The sequence below is a fragment of the Plectropomus leopardus genome, chromosome 4 (assembly GCF_026936395.1).
Source record: "Plectropomus leopardus strain MGB_pleo_1.0 chromosome 4, ASM2693639v1, whole genome shotgun sequence".
In the NCBI taxonomy this organism is placed as follows: Eukaryota; Metazoa; Chordata; class Actinopteri; order Perciformes; family Serranidae; genus Plectropomus; species Plectropomus leopardus.
Window position 1 is genome coordinate 36,917,194 of NC_142179.1, and position 18,137 is coordinate 36,935,330.

Here is an 18,137-nt window from a genome sequence, read left to right on the forward strand (position 1 = left end):
GACAGTATTTGGATCTGGATTAAACAAACAAAGTTGGCTTGTTCACTCCTCATTCTATGGAACCATCCCTGGCAGCTTATCTGACCCTGTCTCATAACTATGGCATTGGAGGCCCCACAGCCCCTCCATCCAAACACTGCAAGTTCTTCCACTTTGCAGCTAGTGAAGATTTACAGAGTGCAGGCAGACCCCACCTGCTTACTGAACAGTGTAATCATGCTCCAGACATACCAAGCCATGTGTCTGGCAGAGGTGAGAACACTAGTACACCCTGCACCTCCTCAGAATGAGGTTAGAATTGCTGCAGATCACATTCTCTGTGTGTCACACTTTGCGGTGCTCTCCCATGGCAGAAAGTTGGCATCTATGGTAATGACGCAGAGGCACCTGTGGCTGATCCATATTAAAAACGCAATTGTAGTGGTTGAGGCAGCAGCAGTACTGAGGGTGGAAAGAAACACTCATACAAGAAAGTGATACCAGTGGTTCCCGCTTCAGAGGAGAATAAAGATTAGTACAGCTTTATTTAGTTATGTGAAAGAAAGGCAAAGGACTTCAGGGCCTGCAAGTGTTAAACAAATACTTCTTGACTTACAAGTTTAACAATCAATCTCCCAGATGCTTATTGTCATGTAGCAATACACCTACATCACAGATAATTTCTAATGTTTGTGTTCAAAGGCACAGTTTACAAAACCTGGTGCTGCCATTCAGCCTGTCACTGGCTTCCTGCACCATTACCAAATGTGTAGAGGCAGCTTTAGCTCCCCACCAGGAGAGAGACATTCTCATTTTGGCATATCTGGATGATGGCAAGCTCACGAGAGTGGGCAGCAACGCAGCCGTTGCTGGTTCTAGCGCACATCCAAGCACTGGGCTTCTCTGTGGATTTACAGAAAAGTTTGTTTACCCAGAGTCAGTGGGATCAAATATGGAATCATTTTGGCATGGCAGAGGTGGACATCTTGGCCTCCAAGGCCACTGTCCAATGTTCTTTTTCATAACAGACCACAAAACACCTCTAGAAGTGGGTTCACTCATGCATCTATAGCCCAATTTGCATCTGAGTGCACTTCCCCCAGTGGAATTGATACTGCCTGTTCTGGAGAGGGTTTGCCAACAGTGTCTGTTCCTGATCTGGTGGCCTCTTGGTGGCCAGCAAAGTGGTGGTATGCCGAGATAATCAGTCTGCTGGCAGTGAGTCCATTGCAGCTGCCTCTCTGCAGGGATCTCCTCTCTCAAGCAGGAGGAGAGCCTATTCATCCTCATCCAGAACTGTGGCTACTGCATGCCTACCTGTTGAGAGGTCAAATTCAATAGCTGTGGGTCTGGCAATGATCCCAAGTGCAAGGGCTTATCCACTAGAGACCTACATGTCTATAAATGGGTGTAAGCAGTGGTGTCAAGACCAAAGTGTACATTCTTTTCAGTGCTCTATTGAAAATGTTTTGAAGAGAAAATGTTTTTTCAGGAGCTGCTGGCAAAGGGTCTCCACTATTAAGGTCTAATTGGTGGCTTTATCTGCCCGTCATGTTGGTTTTGATGAAGTAATGCCAGGAGTTTGCCTTGTTGCAATGCGTTAAAATTTCTTTCATACAAGACTACACTGTTTTTCTTTGCCCTCTGCAAAGTGGGTGGGCGACTTTCATGCTTTGGCTGTGCATCCCTTTTGCACCCAGTGCACTTCAGATGGCCCCAAGGTCACATTGAGCCCGAACGCAGCATATTTGTCTAAGCCTATCCCTGCAGCCTATACCTTTATGGTTTTAGAGCTCTGTGCTTTTGTCCCCCACTGTTTGCTTCCGAGGGGCAGAGGAGGTGCATTTATTTGACCAGATATTGGTCTGTTTTGCTAATCCAGCCACAGGCAAAGCTCTGTCTAAACAGACTCTTTCTTACTGAAGGTCTTTTGCTGCTTTACAGTATGAGGGCACATTTAACCAGGGGCATTGCAACCTCATGGGCATTATTTAAAAAGGTGTCTGTGAGTGATATCTGTGCTGCAGCCAGGTGGTCATCAGTGCACACTTGTTTGCTTTTACAGTTCGGATGTGACAGCCCCTTCAGTGGCACAGTCTGTTCTTCCTGCTGGGTCTATGATCCACAGGTTTCACTCCAGTCTGGTGGCTCTGCATGACCATACTGTGTTGTACTGAGTGAACTGACCAAAAGGGAATGACATGTTTTCACTAAATTCTGTTCCCTGAAGGAGAGGAATGAAGTAAAATACTTTTGTACTTTTGTTTTTGTTTTGACAGTCAGTGTGCTGTGCAGTGTACTTTAGTCTCTTGACTTTGACACTGCTCTTATAGTTATAGCTGCAGACATGCAGACAGCAGCACAGAGGCAGGAAGACTGCACCGTAAGGTAGAGAGGTGGTGAATTTCCAGCTAACAACAACTTAATACAATACAGTCTCTGGCTTTTGTTCGATATCAAGCATTGGCAAGAAAATTTGCAATCCGTCGTTAGTGCCGTTAGCTTGTTTACTACATTACATGAATACCGCTGTCACACTAAAGTCCCAGTGAGCCCGTTCAACCCTTAAACTTTCAACAGAAAACCCCAAATCAAATCTTTAAATATATGCATTTAAATTTAGAATCTGATTCAGCTTGCATGATTCTGAGTCGAGTACAGCCCAACATTTGTGGCTTAAAGGGCATGAACAGAGGTGTCTTGAGTATCATAATATAGGCCTATACTATGATACTCCCCATCAGGGAAGAGAAGTTTAAGTTATAACATTTTGTTATCAACTTTCTTTTTGAAACTCAGGCTCTCTTCATAAGACTCAGCAGGTTTTGGTAAAAGAGGCATTCGGTGTCAATTGATACTGTTGTGAAAATGGGGCTGATCACTTGCCGCCTCCTTCTGTCAAAAGCAACAGGTCATCACAATGGTTATGAAAAAGAAAAAAAACAACAACAACCACATTGCAGCAAAATGTAACACATGCCACAAATAAGGCAAGAGGGGAATGGTGGTAAAAAAAAAATGCTGATCGTGTTAATTCATAAGTGAATATATTTATTTTAGCACCTAATGCGGTCAATGTGCCTACCATTTATTTCTAGAATGACAGCTGCACATTGTACAGCTCTTACACTTGCTTTAACTTGATGCAGCAGATTTAAATGTTACACTCAAGAACTGCATTTATTACACTGTCCAACAGAGAAGGACATGAGAAAATTTGTTTTTGGTGAAAATCAAAGTGAAATTAATTTTATTAATTAAATATTATCTTTGCTAAATACCAATAGACTAATTCCTTTTCTAATTGGTGTTCTGTTTGCAGAATAGTAGTGACAAAAGGATTTCAGCAAATCAGGACTAAGCATAAAAACGTAATCCAAATGTAGTTGTTGTTGCTTTGTCATTCTTTTAGTTTATGGAGGATATGTTGTGTAAAATTTGAAGAGATAATATTACCTGAAGCAAATGGGGGGAAAAAATGAGTGGAGGAAGACTGGAAGAGGGCCAGCTCCACCAGACTACACAAGTGATGCTGTGAAAGGACTTTCTATGAACAAAATCACCCTCGTATTCCCCTAAGGCTCCAGTGATGTGGGTGCACTCTGCTGCACTTATGACCCTAGGGAATCCTATGAAGGAATTATACCGCATTTCATAAACAAGTAAACGTCATATTGATTAATAATATAGTCAACTATTAATGTATGCTACCTGGGATTTACAGAAGGCTTCTTTTAGAGCCAGCCTGGGCAAATGGCCAGAGAACACAACAAATATATTCACTAGTTCTGTGAAAGCAAGAACAGCCTTGCAAATAGCACAGCAAACAGTATTCTTGCTCAGATTGAATGCATGTTGGCTCCTGTGGCAGAAGAATGCAACACAATACATACAATTTTGCTATTGTGCATAGTTGCATTCGGTGGCATTACCTTTGGGAATCTGCTCCAACTGTGCAAGAGGGTGACAACAGTCAACCAAAATTTCTGATTTCTGGTTTCTAAACCTAAGGAAGGAGTTTGTTGCCTATACCTATTCACACAATTTTGTTGCAATGTGCACCATTTTACTTTGTTAACCACAAGTGTAAAAGTACAACTGTTAACCAAACAAACACAGAACTTTATCCAGGTGTTTGTGTCCCATGTGAAACCAAAAGTCACGTTGAGTTGTTTTAGCAAGGTAATGTAGTGTGTCATGTGACGAATATCATGTGAGATTCGTCGCATTACATTCTGTTAGTAATAAAATATACCAATTATAAGCTAAGCCATTATGTTTTTTCTCAACCTAACCAAGGAGTTTTGTCACATTACGTATGTGACATATAACATATGTCATGTTTTGTTATGATATGTCACATTACATCACGTTACATTACGTTACATTATGTCTCATTACATTATGTCTTGTTACATTATTTCATATAACATTACATCACAATATGTTATGTCACGTTAAGTCATGCCACCTCATGTTACAATACCTCACATTACATCACCTCCCTGTAAATCACCTCATGTTACATTATGTTTGTAACAAACACACTTCTTTGAACATAATTAATTAAAGCATTATCTTTTTTCTAAATTTACCCAAGGAGTTTTTTTGCCCAAACATGACCATGCAGTTTGGTGCAACTGGGACCATTTCGTAACATTAACTTTTTTTTAAAAGCTGCAACTGTTTGGCCTTATATGAGCTCTGCTGCCATCCACCAGTAGGGGCAATACTGCGGGTCGAATTAGAGGGTGGGAACAAATGTCCTATGCGGCTGTGTGGGTTGGAGGACTTAATGCGTAACAATGTATACCTCCAGCAATGCAACCTCATGGCAACAGGATGATATTATTGCAATATGTGTTTTCATTATTGTTATTATTATGACCATACATGCTACAAGACTACAAATCTTGCATTTCATTTCAGTGGTATTACTATGGATAATTATAACCTGATAATATGCTTTATATCTATTAATTTGGTGCAGATAAACTTTTCAGCCTAAGAGGTAAAAGGAGCAGCGGCTCAAGTCACTTTAGCTGCTATGAGACCTATTTAAAGGATCTATAGCACATGTTCTGAATTGCATTGTACAATTGCATTTAGGGTGTGCCTAACTTTTGCCAGTTAAACATTGCATAATCTTGCCACAAGGTAAGGCGCAAGGGGTTGTATTTACTCCCTTAATTAATGCTAGGTGTGTTTTGGGTGTGACATGCAGTCAATCAATCATAATGTTTTCTCCTGTTGTCTTTAAAAGCCAAATGTGCTTGCTCCTGGTGAACTACTGTTTGTATGACTGATTCGGGAAATTGGAGCAGTGTGCGTTTTTTGCTGAGAGTAATTCAGTAAAAACAGTAGTGTCAGTGCAGCAAATATCACAGGACATTTAAGCAGCAAAATTTAAAAGTTTTGTTGATGGAATGGAATTAAGAAACAACTAAACATTTTGCTTCTAAAATAATTAATGCAGTTGCTCCTCAAGAGAGTTGCTGTGCACATTTACAGGTAATTTGGAGCTGGACACAAGCTGCAGCTCTGCTCTGCTCTCTGCTATATTCACATTTTACAGAATGCCATTAATATTTTCATGAACACTACAAAATATTACATTACTAACACACATACACTTGGCACTGCTGACCTCTCATTTTCAGATGATACTGAGTACTAGAACCAAAAATTCCATATTCTTTCTACAGATAGTTTGATGAAGTGTAACAGCCAACCTACTAGTGGTGTAAATGTTAAACTAACACAAAAATAACAATATCCAGCATAAACCACCATGTTTGAACAGACATTATGAACACTAGGAAAACTATGCCTTTTTTTTTTTTTGCTATATGAGACATAAAACGGCAAATTAAAGTGCAAACTACAAAGTAATCAGTATAGTACTGGGCATGATGGGAAATGTGGGCATCGCTACAATATTGACTAAGCCTCACATTCACCTTTACATCAGAATAAGTAGGAAGAATTCACCTCATCAACACAGATTTTGCAGTGCATAACACAGGTACACTCAGTTAACACCAACACAGTATATTAACTACTAACATGACCGCATCATCTGTCCACATTATTATTTCTTGATCTGAAAGTAGTGCCACGCCACTATCACTGTCGCTATCATAAGAAACACGTTGCATCATCAGCCTCAAATACTTTTTCTATTTGTCTCTGACCTTTCTGCTCCACCTTTTCATTTTTCCATTTCGAAGATGTAGCAGGATCAAGGACAAACATATGTAATTTAATTTTTTTTAAATTTGACAAATAAATCTACCTTCTACCTTCTTCTTCTACCTTTTAGCTTCTCTATCTATCTTATTTATATTTTCTCTCCAATTACTCTGCTCTTTTCTTTTGGTTTGATTTTATTTATTTCTAGCTGGTACCTGCCTCACAGTACTGATAGGCTATTGATAGTTTTCACATTGTGTAACTCCAGTAACCTCCAGCCAAAGTTGGCTAGTCTATTTTTTTATCCCTAATATTTTTTCCAACATTGCTGATGGTAGCCTTGCAGCCCACAACGTCATCTGGCATTTGCCAGAATTGCCTAATGGCACTTTTCTGCTCCTGTAAAATAGTAAATTGACATTTATAGACTTACATTTTTTATATACCTTAAGTTATGTTAGCTTTCTTTAACTCACAAATGATTGTTAACCACGGGCACAGATGCTGGCTTGCACAGAGACATGTTAACCAGTCATTTATGGCATTAACACTAAGTTTCTGTGATTGATATATTCTGTCAGTGAGACTGTCATTAAGTGAGATAGTGATTTTCAGTGCTGGCTGAAAGTCAGGCTCCTGATAACCGGGGTATTTTACACAATGCTCAATGTTCAACAAATCCAGATATGTTATCAACCTGGAATCACATCCAGAACAGAACCAGCTATCTGAATTGAGCCCTAGACAGTTCCTTGTTTTTTTTTTTAATTGCTAGGCAAGTTTCCATTAATCCTAAAATTGCACAAATTGAAAATGGGAATGTAAAACACACCTAATGGAAACGTTTCAATTTTGAAGAAAAACTCACATTTATCAAAAAGAAATATTTATACTCACATGCGGATGTATTGCAGGTGATTAAAAAAAAAAAAAGCCATATTCCGCAAAACTGAACTAGAAACACTTTTTTGGCTTTTCTAGGTCACATGATGCTATGGCAATGTGCTCATCAGTAGGAACTGGCTCCCTCAAGATGCAGCAGGAGCTACAAGAGGAGAAGTCACAGAACTGTGTTTTATCAACACTTATATTGCTTAATTATATTGCTTTTGTGCAAATCTGCAATGTTAATCCACCTACTGAGTGTATATCTCAGATTATTCCTCCTCTGCACAGTGAAACTAGGTATTCTTCATTCTGTTTGAGCAAACAACTCAAATGGGTAAAATTATTACCCAGACTGTCTGTTGCAAACATCACTTTCAGAGACTTGCTTCCTGCTTTAACTTTTACCTACTTACCTTCCCACTGTAGTTGTGTGCAGTCAGTTTTATGCTGAACAACATTTGAGGTGTGCTCACTTCTTCACTTTATGCGACCTACAGATAAAGCGATTTTGATAATCCTGTCAGGCTGTCTCATTGTGTTTCTTTACCTGTCAGAATTTTTTTGTGAGTGATGTCACCATGTTCCCAGATGATTCTCAGTAATTAACTTAAGCACACAAGGCTATCATAAGCTCTGGGAATGATTCAAAAACTACACAAATAAGACCCAAGTTGTGATAAAGTAGAATCATTACTGAAGTTTGAAGAGATTGCCTTTCTCAACAGCAATAAACCTGAGCACTGTCTGTTCCTGTCTGTGTATCCTCAATGGAAAACACAGGTTACCACAGGCAGCTGGTTGGTACATCATCAGCTTCTGTCCAACAGGTCTGGCAGAAGTAGTGCCTGAGGCTGTGCATTTATAACTGGATTACAGGTAGACCTGTGGCTGAGCTGAACAATATGACGTAACTGAGCCAAATCAGTTTCAGTTACATTGGACAGTTGTGAGACTGAAAATGATTATTTATTCTTGAAAAAATGCTGTTTTTATGGACATTTTTACCTGTGAAAGGTTTTTTGGGGGCAAGTTTGTCCTTATTGAGGATCTAGAGATAGATGTCGTATGCTGTACACATTGTAAAACCTTTGAGACATATTCAAGATTTATGATATAGATACATTACATATAATGGGTATTGTATATATGAGAATTTTTAAGTAATTATAAGGGGTGGGAATCACCAAAAGGCCCAACGATATGACTGATACTTAAGTCACTATACAAAATTATTGCAATTTTAATACAGCTGCCCCTTTAAAGTTTGAGATTCAAAAACAGAGATCGCTTCAAGCAGAGCGTTTTTTTTTTTTGTTGTTGTTGTCTGTTCTGTTTTGTTTTGTTTTGTTTTGCTAGTCACTGTGCTGTGCTGTGCACTTCTGGAGATGTTTTGTTTTTTGCTACAGAGTGAGTGCTCTTGATTTTCACGCTACTCTTTTGTACAAGCAGACCAGACAGCAATTTAGTACGACAGTGTCTCTGGCTACTGTTGCAAAAAATACTGTTACGCATTTGCGATCAGTTGTTAGCACCATTAGCTTGTTTCTTATATTACATGAATGACACTGTCACACTGAACATCCCTCTTAGCCCATTCTAACTTTAAAACTTTATATGGAAAAAAAAAATATGAATATTTGCATTGAACTGCCGAATCTGATTCGACTGACATAATTCTGAGTCAGTTACAGCCCTAGATTTAAAAAATATTGCAATATATTAAGTATTGTGTTTGATTACAGACGACTGCTGTCTGTAAATATGGAGAGTTATTTCCTCTCACGCAGGTGCAGAATATATAGGTCTGTTGGCCATGGGTTTGATGTGTCCATGTCCAACCTTTTGGCAAAGACAAAGCAATGTGAGTTGACACAGCAGGAAGCTTTCATTGCCTCTAGTTCTCATCTGTTGCTTTGGTGTGTCAGGGCCTTAAGGCATATCTTACGCACTTAAGTTAGGATAATTATAAGGATTTCCCAGCTTGTGGAAAGCGGCCATGATGAGACACTCTAAAACATTGTGTGTGGGGGGGGGGGGGGCCGTTCCATCACAGATTTGTTTCTAAATGTTGATAAAACACAATTGCGAAAGTACTGCTTTTCCATTGAGTGATGTTCTGCGACTTCTCTCACGATAATATTCCAAGAAGTATGGTGATGAATGTTCAGAACAAAGCAACTTTATTTCTATTGCAGCTTACGCACTTGACTGCATTATTTCTAAACCAAGGCCACGTAAGCGTGTAATAATGCATAGGCAAGCCCCTTATAAATGGGAGCAGCTAGGTATGAAGGATTTGTGGGAGGTGATAGTCCACAATTTCACAGAAGAACTGTAGATTCAAAACCTCAGAATGATCCACTTAATTTTAGAAAAGTTATGTGATGCAGTAACACCTCCTTTAGCTCCTGCTGCATCATGAGGGAGCCAGTTCCTACTGACAAGCACATAGCCATAGCATCATGTGACCTAGAAAAGCCAAAAAAAGTGTTTCCATTGCAGTTTTGCAAAATATTTTGCAAAGCACCTGAAATACCACCTCATATAAGCATTAAAACGTTTTTGCGTTGATATGTTTTCATTAGGCATATTTTATATTAACAATTTCAAGTGCACAATTTGAGGTATAATGGAAACCTGCCTTGAGACTTCCTGAGATTTTGCATTCACAAGAAATGTCAGTCAGTCATTTTCTGTAACCGCTTGTCCTTGTAAGGGTCGCAGCATTCACAAGAAATGGACATAGGTATTAACATGATGCCTCATACCACAAAAGTCGACTGTGTGGAGGATAAATGTTTCTATTGTAGTTCTGTAAAATATGGCTTTTTTGAATCACCTGGAAACCCACCCAATGTGGGCATAAAAACGTTTCTGCGATACATATTTAAAACTGACTTGGAAACCTGCCTACTGTAATAATTAACATTTTAAGATTTATGTAAAAACAGATATTTCAATGATTGTTGTGTGCTCATGATAAGAACCTCACCCTCTCTCATTGTTTTCATGCTCTTGTACAATAATGTAATAAAGTCTCACCAGCCTTTTTGCACATTTCAGAGAGACACACACTAACATTCTCGGCTGACACTGGACATCATTCTTAGTTCTTTCCACGTCTCCACTAATTTGCTGCAGATTTCTGTAGCATTAGCTGCACAATATTGCAACATGTAACAAACGTTAAGAAGGGGAAATGAAGCACCTCGCCTGTGATTGGTCCATTTCTGATGCTAATCCTCCTGAGACATGCACTCCCATCCTGGGTCTGTATGAAGTCTTTGTGTTTGGAGAGAACTCCCCTTGGACTTCAGCATAGTTGTAAGGCAATAACTCACTTTTACTGTACGCCCACAAATGTCTTATAGGGCAGGACAATACTGTCAATAGCAACAACACACGAAAATCATCAGTCTACTCATCATTCAGTCAGTTGGTGATCAACAGTATTTATGTGTGTCGAGATTTGTCTCCATCCAGCTGACACACATCATTTCGATACGAGCTCGCCCCTCCTCACTCTCCTTTCTTCCTCCTGTTCACCTCTCTGACAGACGGATCCAACAACATAAATCCTTGTATTTGGAGTAATGGCATTACAAATTTGCACAACAGCCCCCTATTTGCATATGCTCTGGCTTTAGAAGTTTACAGCCAACACAGGGCACTTGAAATACAGTGTGGGCACTCAGTAAGTGCACCATGTGCTGCCCCATTCCTGAGTTAATTTGTAACTAGCATCAGTGCCTTAGCAAAAAGGAAAATCCAGAAGTTTTGAAATATTGCTGGCTCCAAGCGCTGCCCCATGGAATGGCTTGCAGAGCACACACAGGGCCAGTAGTGTGTGTAGAGCCCAGTGTAATTAAAGGGTGCTATAGTGCTGGCAGGACTGAGGTGAAGTTTGTCCCACTGACTCAAGGGATATTTCAGGAGGTGTGTTTAAGTGACAGAGTTGTGAGGAATGTTCCAGCAAGACTCTGAATCTTCCCTATTAACAGGGACGCTGGGGTTACTGTATTTTCAATTGCAACCCTTGTTTGTGTAGCGGCTTGTTTGTTGGTTTATTTATTTTTAATCACCGGGACACTGGAGGAAACGTTTATATCAACCCCAAGACATACATGCTTACATTTGATATTTTTTTGGGCTAATCTCTTGCTCACTATATGGCTTTCAACCATTATATGTTTAGTTTGAAACAAATGGAGCTCCTAAGGAGAATACGTCAGCACTGCTGGATTTTCATCACCGCTAACACAGTTGGCAGTGTATCAGTCCTGTGCTCACTCTGCCTCAGACCTTTTAGGAGGAACATAGTAAATAAAGGAAGAATTCTAACTATGGAGGGAATTACTGCTGTAACTCCTTCTCCCACATTGTCACTGACTCAGTGTTCTTGTCTGTAAAACCTACTGATGTGAGCTGAAGATGATAATTAATTGTTGTTTTATTGGACCCTCCAACACATTGTCATCCCAAGTCGTCACATGTTGCAGTGGACTTTCACGTTTAGAAATTATAGTCTAGGTATCCCTCTGCATCAGCAGAGATGCCACTACCATGACATTGACACAAGCACATGGTGTAATTACACTGTGCATGGTTATGTTTAGGCAACAAACGCACATGGAAACCAATACCAGAATGTCAACAAACACACATGCTGTCACAGATGGTTAGGATTAGGGGGAGGAGGCACATAGTCAGGTGTAGAAAAAAACATCACATTTAGACAGGAAGCAAACACCAGACTCCCACATGAAAGTTTGGGGTTTGTTGGATCCATCCACCACCCCTCCTGCCCACCATATAGATGCACTTGCACTCCTTAAATCACATTGTTATCGGCAGCTTTTCAGCCTGCCGCCGTTCTGTCACACTTTATGTAGTTGCGTCAGGTTCAGTTGGCTGCATTCTCACGTGATGCCGCTTGTCTTATGGCTTTTGGCATCTGGATCTTACTCTAAAAGCATCGTCAAAGCCGAGGTATTTGATGACCTCGGAATGGCAGAACAGACTGAACCCTAAGACTTGACTTAATTATAGTGACACATACTGGATTTTTAGGTCTGATGCAGATGCCGATGTTAGGGACAAAAACAATCCCACTATTGATATATTTGCGAATATTCTATCAGTCAATTTTTTTACAGGACATTGGGGGCTTAGCGTGAGTCTGGGGTGATCCTCCCTCTGAAAGCTTTTTTGATGGACAAGCTCTATATTTTCTTGATTAAATACAGTCTGGTATTATTTAAACTTAATTCATTATGAATTGTTATGTTAAAAATACTAGTGGTTGTAAGTCTATCTATCTATCTGTCAATTCAATTATCCCTCAAATATGTAATTGGGACAGGATATTTTACAGTTTAACCGCAAATTTTGATGTAAAAAAATAAAATTTGTTAAACTTTAGTTATTATAAGTAGTTTCAAGCACCTTTTTCTGTATTATTTACTTTAAAAACTTCAGTGCATACTGGACAACACATATGCTTGTGCTGATATAGCTGTGAGAGGCCAATCTCTGATATAATTAAATGACCAATATATCATTCTCTATGGTTTGATTTTGATTAGCCCATCTTGCAGCAGATAGGATCAAAGTCAAATGGAACTCTGTGTGAATTGTATACACTGATTGTGTGACCCTGAGATTTCAGTGCACAGCAAATTAATAAAAGACATGCAGCTTTAAACAACACAGAGAGATACGGTAAAGATTATGAATAATCTGCTATTCCCAAAAGCAGTGTGCTGCATGGAGTCCTTCAGCTGATTAACTTTTCCTGCAGCCCTCCGAAGGCAGCAGATAGCTGTCCTATCTGCAGGCTCTAATCAGACTGACGTACACCAGAACGCCAGGATCACACACCACAGACCCACTGGTTACATTTTCTGCAACTAGCACGAGACTGCTGCAAAGTAACCGTAGAAGTCTCTGTGCTGTAGTGCACAGCAAACTTGGTGTTTATGAATAATCTTGAACATGTTGGACACACATCAAAAACAGTGCCATATAAAAATAAAATAAAACATATCCCTCCTTCAATAACTCCTCCAGCACCGTCTGTTCCTTCCTATTCTCTCCCTGCAACTCTATTAAAAAGCATAGAGTAAGCGGGGGCAGACACACACACATGCACACACACACACACACACACACACACACACACACACACACACACACACACACACACACACAAACACACTCACACACACACTTCATCTACTTCTGTTTAGTTTGATTGATGGTGGGACTAACAAAAATGTGCCTGTTCAGTTTACAGTTTGTTAACCTGTACCTTTTGCCTGAAGGCATACTCCTTATGAACGATGTAGTTTGGGTCAGCAGTGATTTTTAGGACCTGCATCCTCACTGTCTCCTCAAATATCTCCTGCAGAGCAGATGGGGGCAGCACGTCAATTACTTTTCCTGCCTTTCTGATCAGGTTTTGGACATGGGATTTGATTTGACAGTCAGATTACCAAACCGTGTCATAATGTCATAACAAATAATAGATTCAGTGGCTGTTTTGTAAAACAACAACATCATATTTCTATCAACTCCATGTAACATGTAACTGCATGTAATCAGCCTTTGCAGAAAATGCTGGCGTTTAGTGGACAAACTGATGAGCCCAATGCAACTGAGAATCAAAATGAATACCACAATAAGAACTCGCATATTGTTACATGCTCAACTCTCTCCCCATTAACCCTTTGAAACCTGGAGTGACACCACTTTTCTTGTGCTGCTTTCACAAGTATTTAACCCTTTGAACCCTGAGTAAATTGATGTTTCAAAAACATGGGGAAAAGGCAATGAGCAACTTGGCAAGAAATGAACCACAAAGTGCTGTAAGTGTTCTGTAAGTGAGGTAATGTTACATTAAAATATTTTTTGACTATTGGCTTTACACAGCCAACAAACTGTGGTCTTAAGGGTGAAAGTCCAGTTTAATCCATCCACTTCCCCTTCCTCCCTTGCCCTACAATGGCTTCTCACTGTTTACACCATGCCAGTTGCTCTAAGCATTTTAGAATTGCCACAAACAGGTTTACATTGGAGTTAGCTGAAAGCCTGGTGTGCATATTACACACTGAGTAGCATGGCAAAGTGCCAGTATTAGACTAACTAACGAGCAGAAACTGTACATTTCTTCTGAAAACGGAAGTGTATTTTTTTAACCTTTGAAACCTGTAATGACAATCAGTTTTCTGCATTTAGACACCTTTCACATGCAACTAAATTGAAATTAAACTAATTTAAAGAACAGAGGAAATGTCTTTTTTTAGGGAACAATTATTATAATTATTATTATTATTATTATTATATCATCATCATTATTAGTATTGTTGTCGTTGCAACTAACTGTTTTATCTATATATTTATTTATAGTTCTGTAACTTTTTCTCTGATTTTTAGCTAAATTTGAGGTATTTTTCTTGCAACTTCTTCTGGTGTTTTTAAAAGCCCATTCGCTCAGGTTTCAAAGGGTTCAAGAAACAATACATATAATGAGTGTAAATTAGCATGCTGTCCCCTAATGTCCAAGCCTATGCAAAGAGGATGCCTAGCCCAACGAGTTAGGATGTGTTCAAAATTTCACACTGGGCTAATGAAAAATAGAAAAAGGACAAAGGACAAGCACCTCTTGCTGAAAAAAAATCCACATGAGGCAACCAGTTTTGAGAAACAGTTAAAAATATTGTCTGTGTTATTACTGTGGTGGAGGTGAAACATTAACTATGTATGTGATCAAAATCCCCAACCAGTAGGTAATGTAAAATTCACTCAACCTTCTCATGAGAAATAAATCTTGTCTGAATCTGACATTTTAAAATTTTATCAATATTAAAAAAAAATGCAAAATGAGAACAAAATTCCAAGATATAGCATTTAATGATAAATGCTGATAAATGTGAGTGTTAAACCAGTCTAATCTGGGGATTAGGAATATATTTGCAAAGTGCTCTGCCAGAATCTGAGTATTAGCCAATCAGTGGCTGGACTGTGCTTTTGTTGGTGTCTCAATAAATCAGTAAGGAGTCGCTCTCTGTCTCTGCTGATAGATAATTATTCAAAATCTTTTTAAAGGATTTTCGACTTTGAACTGATGAAAATACTGAAAATGTTCCCCAAATGATCCAGTGAGCATTGTAACTAAGATTTGTGTTTCATGGTTTAAGCTGCTTGCTCTTGCTAATGACTAACTGTATTTGTCTCTGTTATTTTCCTGCAGTGGTGATCATGTGCATGGGAGCAGACAAAATCAGAGAGATCATGCTGGCTGCACACAGACAGCGGCTGACCAATGGCAATTATATGTTCTTTAATGTTGAACTCTTCAACGCCTCTTCTTACGGTAAGATTAACATCACATAACTTCTAAAAGTTTGTATTTTTACAATCTTTAGGGAATGATGAACACCTGATTCAATTATTGTACATCTGTCTTAATGTATGCATAAGCTTTCTATTTCTCTAGAGTGCAGTCCGTAAGCACATAGACAGTGACAGATATTGTGACAATGTGAGGATGACGAATAAAATCTTGTGACAGTGTATCTGGAACATTAGTGCCACATGCTAACTTCTAGCTTTAATTTGAGGGTATTTACTCTTAGGTTAGGTCTCTCAAGAGTTTTTGAAGACCAACCCATAGCTAAAAGTGAAGTGAATTTTAGGAATTGGACATTCATCAGGTGTGCACAAACAAGACCCCAATGCTCATTAACTACGTCATTTTAGGTATGATTTGTATTAGGCTTGGATAATCTGCAATACTTTATACGCGACCCGTGGTTTAACTAGTAATCTAGCAAGTAGGTCTACTATTTCAACAATCAAAAGTTCCAGTTTGGTTGAAATATATCATTAATTCACCAACTTAGATGTAAAAAAACATACTGATCTTCCCCACGCTCTCTCTGCGTTTACTGGCCGCTGGCTGTATACAGTCCTGTTACTTCTCCCTCGACCACTAGGTGTAACAGTGTCTTTCACTGAAGCTGCTCCACAGTAGAGACCAGAGACTGAGCTCTGGTGGTGCATGATGTGCACTACATACAATGAGTTTAATAGAAAGATGATATCCTACATTTATGACAGTTTAAAAATCATACCTGTAGGATTTCTAACTACTCTAGCATACCATAATATCATGATGTTTGGTTTAGGTACAAAAACCAGTTGAATAAAGTTAGGAAAAGATCATGTTTTTTAAAATACCTGCTTTGGGGGTCACAATCCCTGCTGGAACACAGTGAGGGATCAGTCCAAAACACCTATGTTTAGGTTTATGGTTTGCTGAAGCATACAATGCCAGTTATTTTCCTCTGGTGACTAAGCTGAGTTTGTCATTAAAGTTTAACATGTTACATGACCACTGACCTCCCCAAACACCACTTTTGCTTTGGGTCGAATTTGTGCACTACAGAATTACAATGTATGTAAATCCAAGGGACACTGGGCAGAATTCAGAGTTGAATCTTTAAGGATTGCACTGTAGCTAGTTACAGTCATCTTACTTCAGAAGCACTCAGTTTAACTTCAAAGATCAGTATTTTAAAAAATGTATATTGATCAAATAAAAATGTTCAACACTAATGTCTGGAAATGTTCCTTGTTCCCCTCTAAAATAAATTCCAGGCAATGGCTCATGGAAGAGAGGCGATATATATGACAATGATGCGAGGCAAGCCTATGCTTCTCTGAACACTGTAACGCTACTCAGAACAGTCAAGCCTGAGTTTGAAAACTTCTCCATGGAAATGAAAAAATCCATTGAAAAAGCCGGGTTTCATAACTGCAAAGACTGCGAAAGTGTACGTATATCTGGTATCTCTCTGAAGCATTGGTGACTGATGTATGTTGAATTTGCTGCTGCTAAGTGATAACATAATATAACTAAGTTTCACTTTCCTTAGGTTTAGGCACCAAAACCACGTTGTTAGGTTTTAAATTAAATACGGTCTATGTCTGCATTACTTTAAGCTGTTAACTGTCCGAAGCTGTAAGAACTGTCTCAAGAGGACATTGCAACTGTTGTGCATCATGCAGTGTCATTTCAATCAGACTATTTGTTCCATTTCAGGTAAACATGTTTGTTGAGGGATTCCACGATGCCATGTTGCTGTATGCCATTGCCTTGCATGAAGCCATGAAAAATGGATTCAGTAAGAAGAACGGGACAGAGATCACCTCACGCATGTGGAACAGAACTTTTGAAGGTAAAACACAATGCTCACACACTGAGGCCTAGCCCACATTTAGAGGTGTTTTTGAAAACAAGATTGTTCTTCCTTTATTCTCCAAAACAAAATCTTGTCTCCACAAGCACTGTTCTATTTTGGACTGATGATGTTTTAAAGGTCAAAGGTCAAGGTTAGGGTTATGTTTGATCAAAGGTCAAGGTCACTGCAGCCTTGTCTGTTTCATTCTTGTGAATGCGATATGTCAAAAACGCCTTGAGGAATTTTCTTCAAATTTGGCACAAACATTTGAGTAGACACAAGGATGAACTGATTAAATGTTGGTGGTCAAATGTCAAGGTCATGGTGACCTTGCATACATCTCATTCATTTTAGACCAATATCTCAAGATGGCCTTTAGGGAATTTCTCAAAGTTTGCACAAACATCCACTTAGTTAAGAGTGAACTGGTTGGAATCTGGTGATCGAAGGTCAAAGGTCACAGTCAAGGTGATCTCATTAAACATATTTTTGGCCAAAATGTAGCTAAGTGTTGTCATTGTTTTCATGGTGGTTGACAGGAATCGCTGGCCAGGTATCTATGGATGAAAATGGTGACAGAGATGGAGATTTCTCTTTGATGGCCATGACCAATGTTGAGGCAGGGACCTATGAGGTAAGGGGAGACAACATTTTAAAACTGTGACAATACATCTCGAGCTAACATCTTCTCCAAAGGCCTAGACACACCAAACCAACATCAGAGAACTAGTGGTGACAAAAGTCTTCTGCTGTATCACTCACATTGTGTCTCAGCCAAAACGTTACACATGACCACACCAAAGCAACAACCAATCTTGTTAGCCTGTTAGCATA

The 18,137-nt window shown here is 39.2% G+C and overlaps 1 protein-coding gene across 1 annotated transcript in view; it reads left to right on the forward strand.

Annotated features, from left to right (window-relative positions):
* npr3 (natriuretic peptide receptor 3) overlaps positions 1–18,137 on the forward strand; it is a 41,430-nt gene that overhangs the window by 13,611 nt on the left and 9,682 nt on the right. The window contains exons 2-5 of the mRNA XM_042489008.2: positions 15,311–15,433; positions 16,720–16,895; positions 17,165–17,300; positions 17,843–17,937. Of these exons, the coding sequence (XP_042344942.1) occupies positions 15,311–15,433; positions 16,720–16,895; positions 17,165–17,300; positions 17,843–17,937 (530 nt within the window). The remainder of the gene's footprint in view (positions 1–15,310; positions 15,434–16,719; positions 16,896–17,164; positions 17,301–17,842; positions 17,938–18,137) is intronic.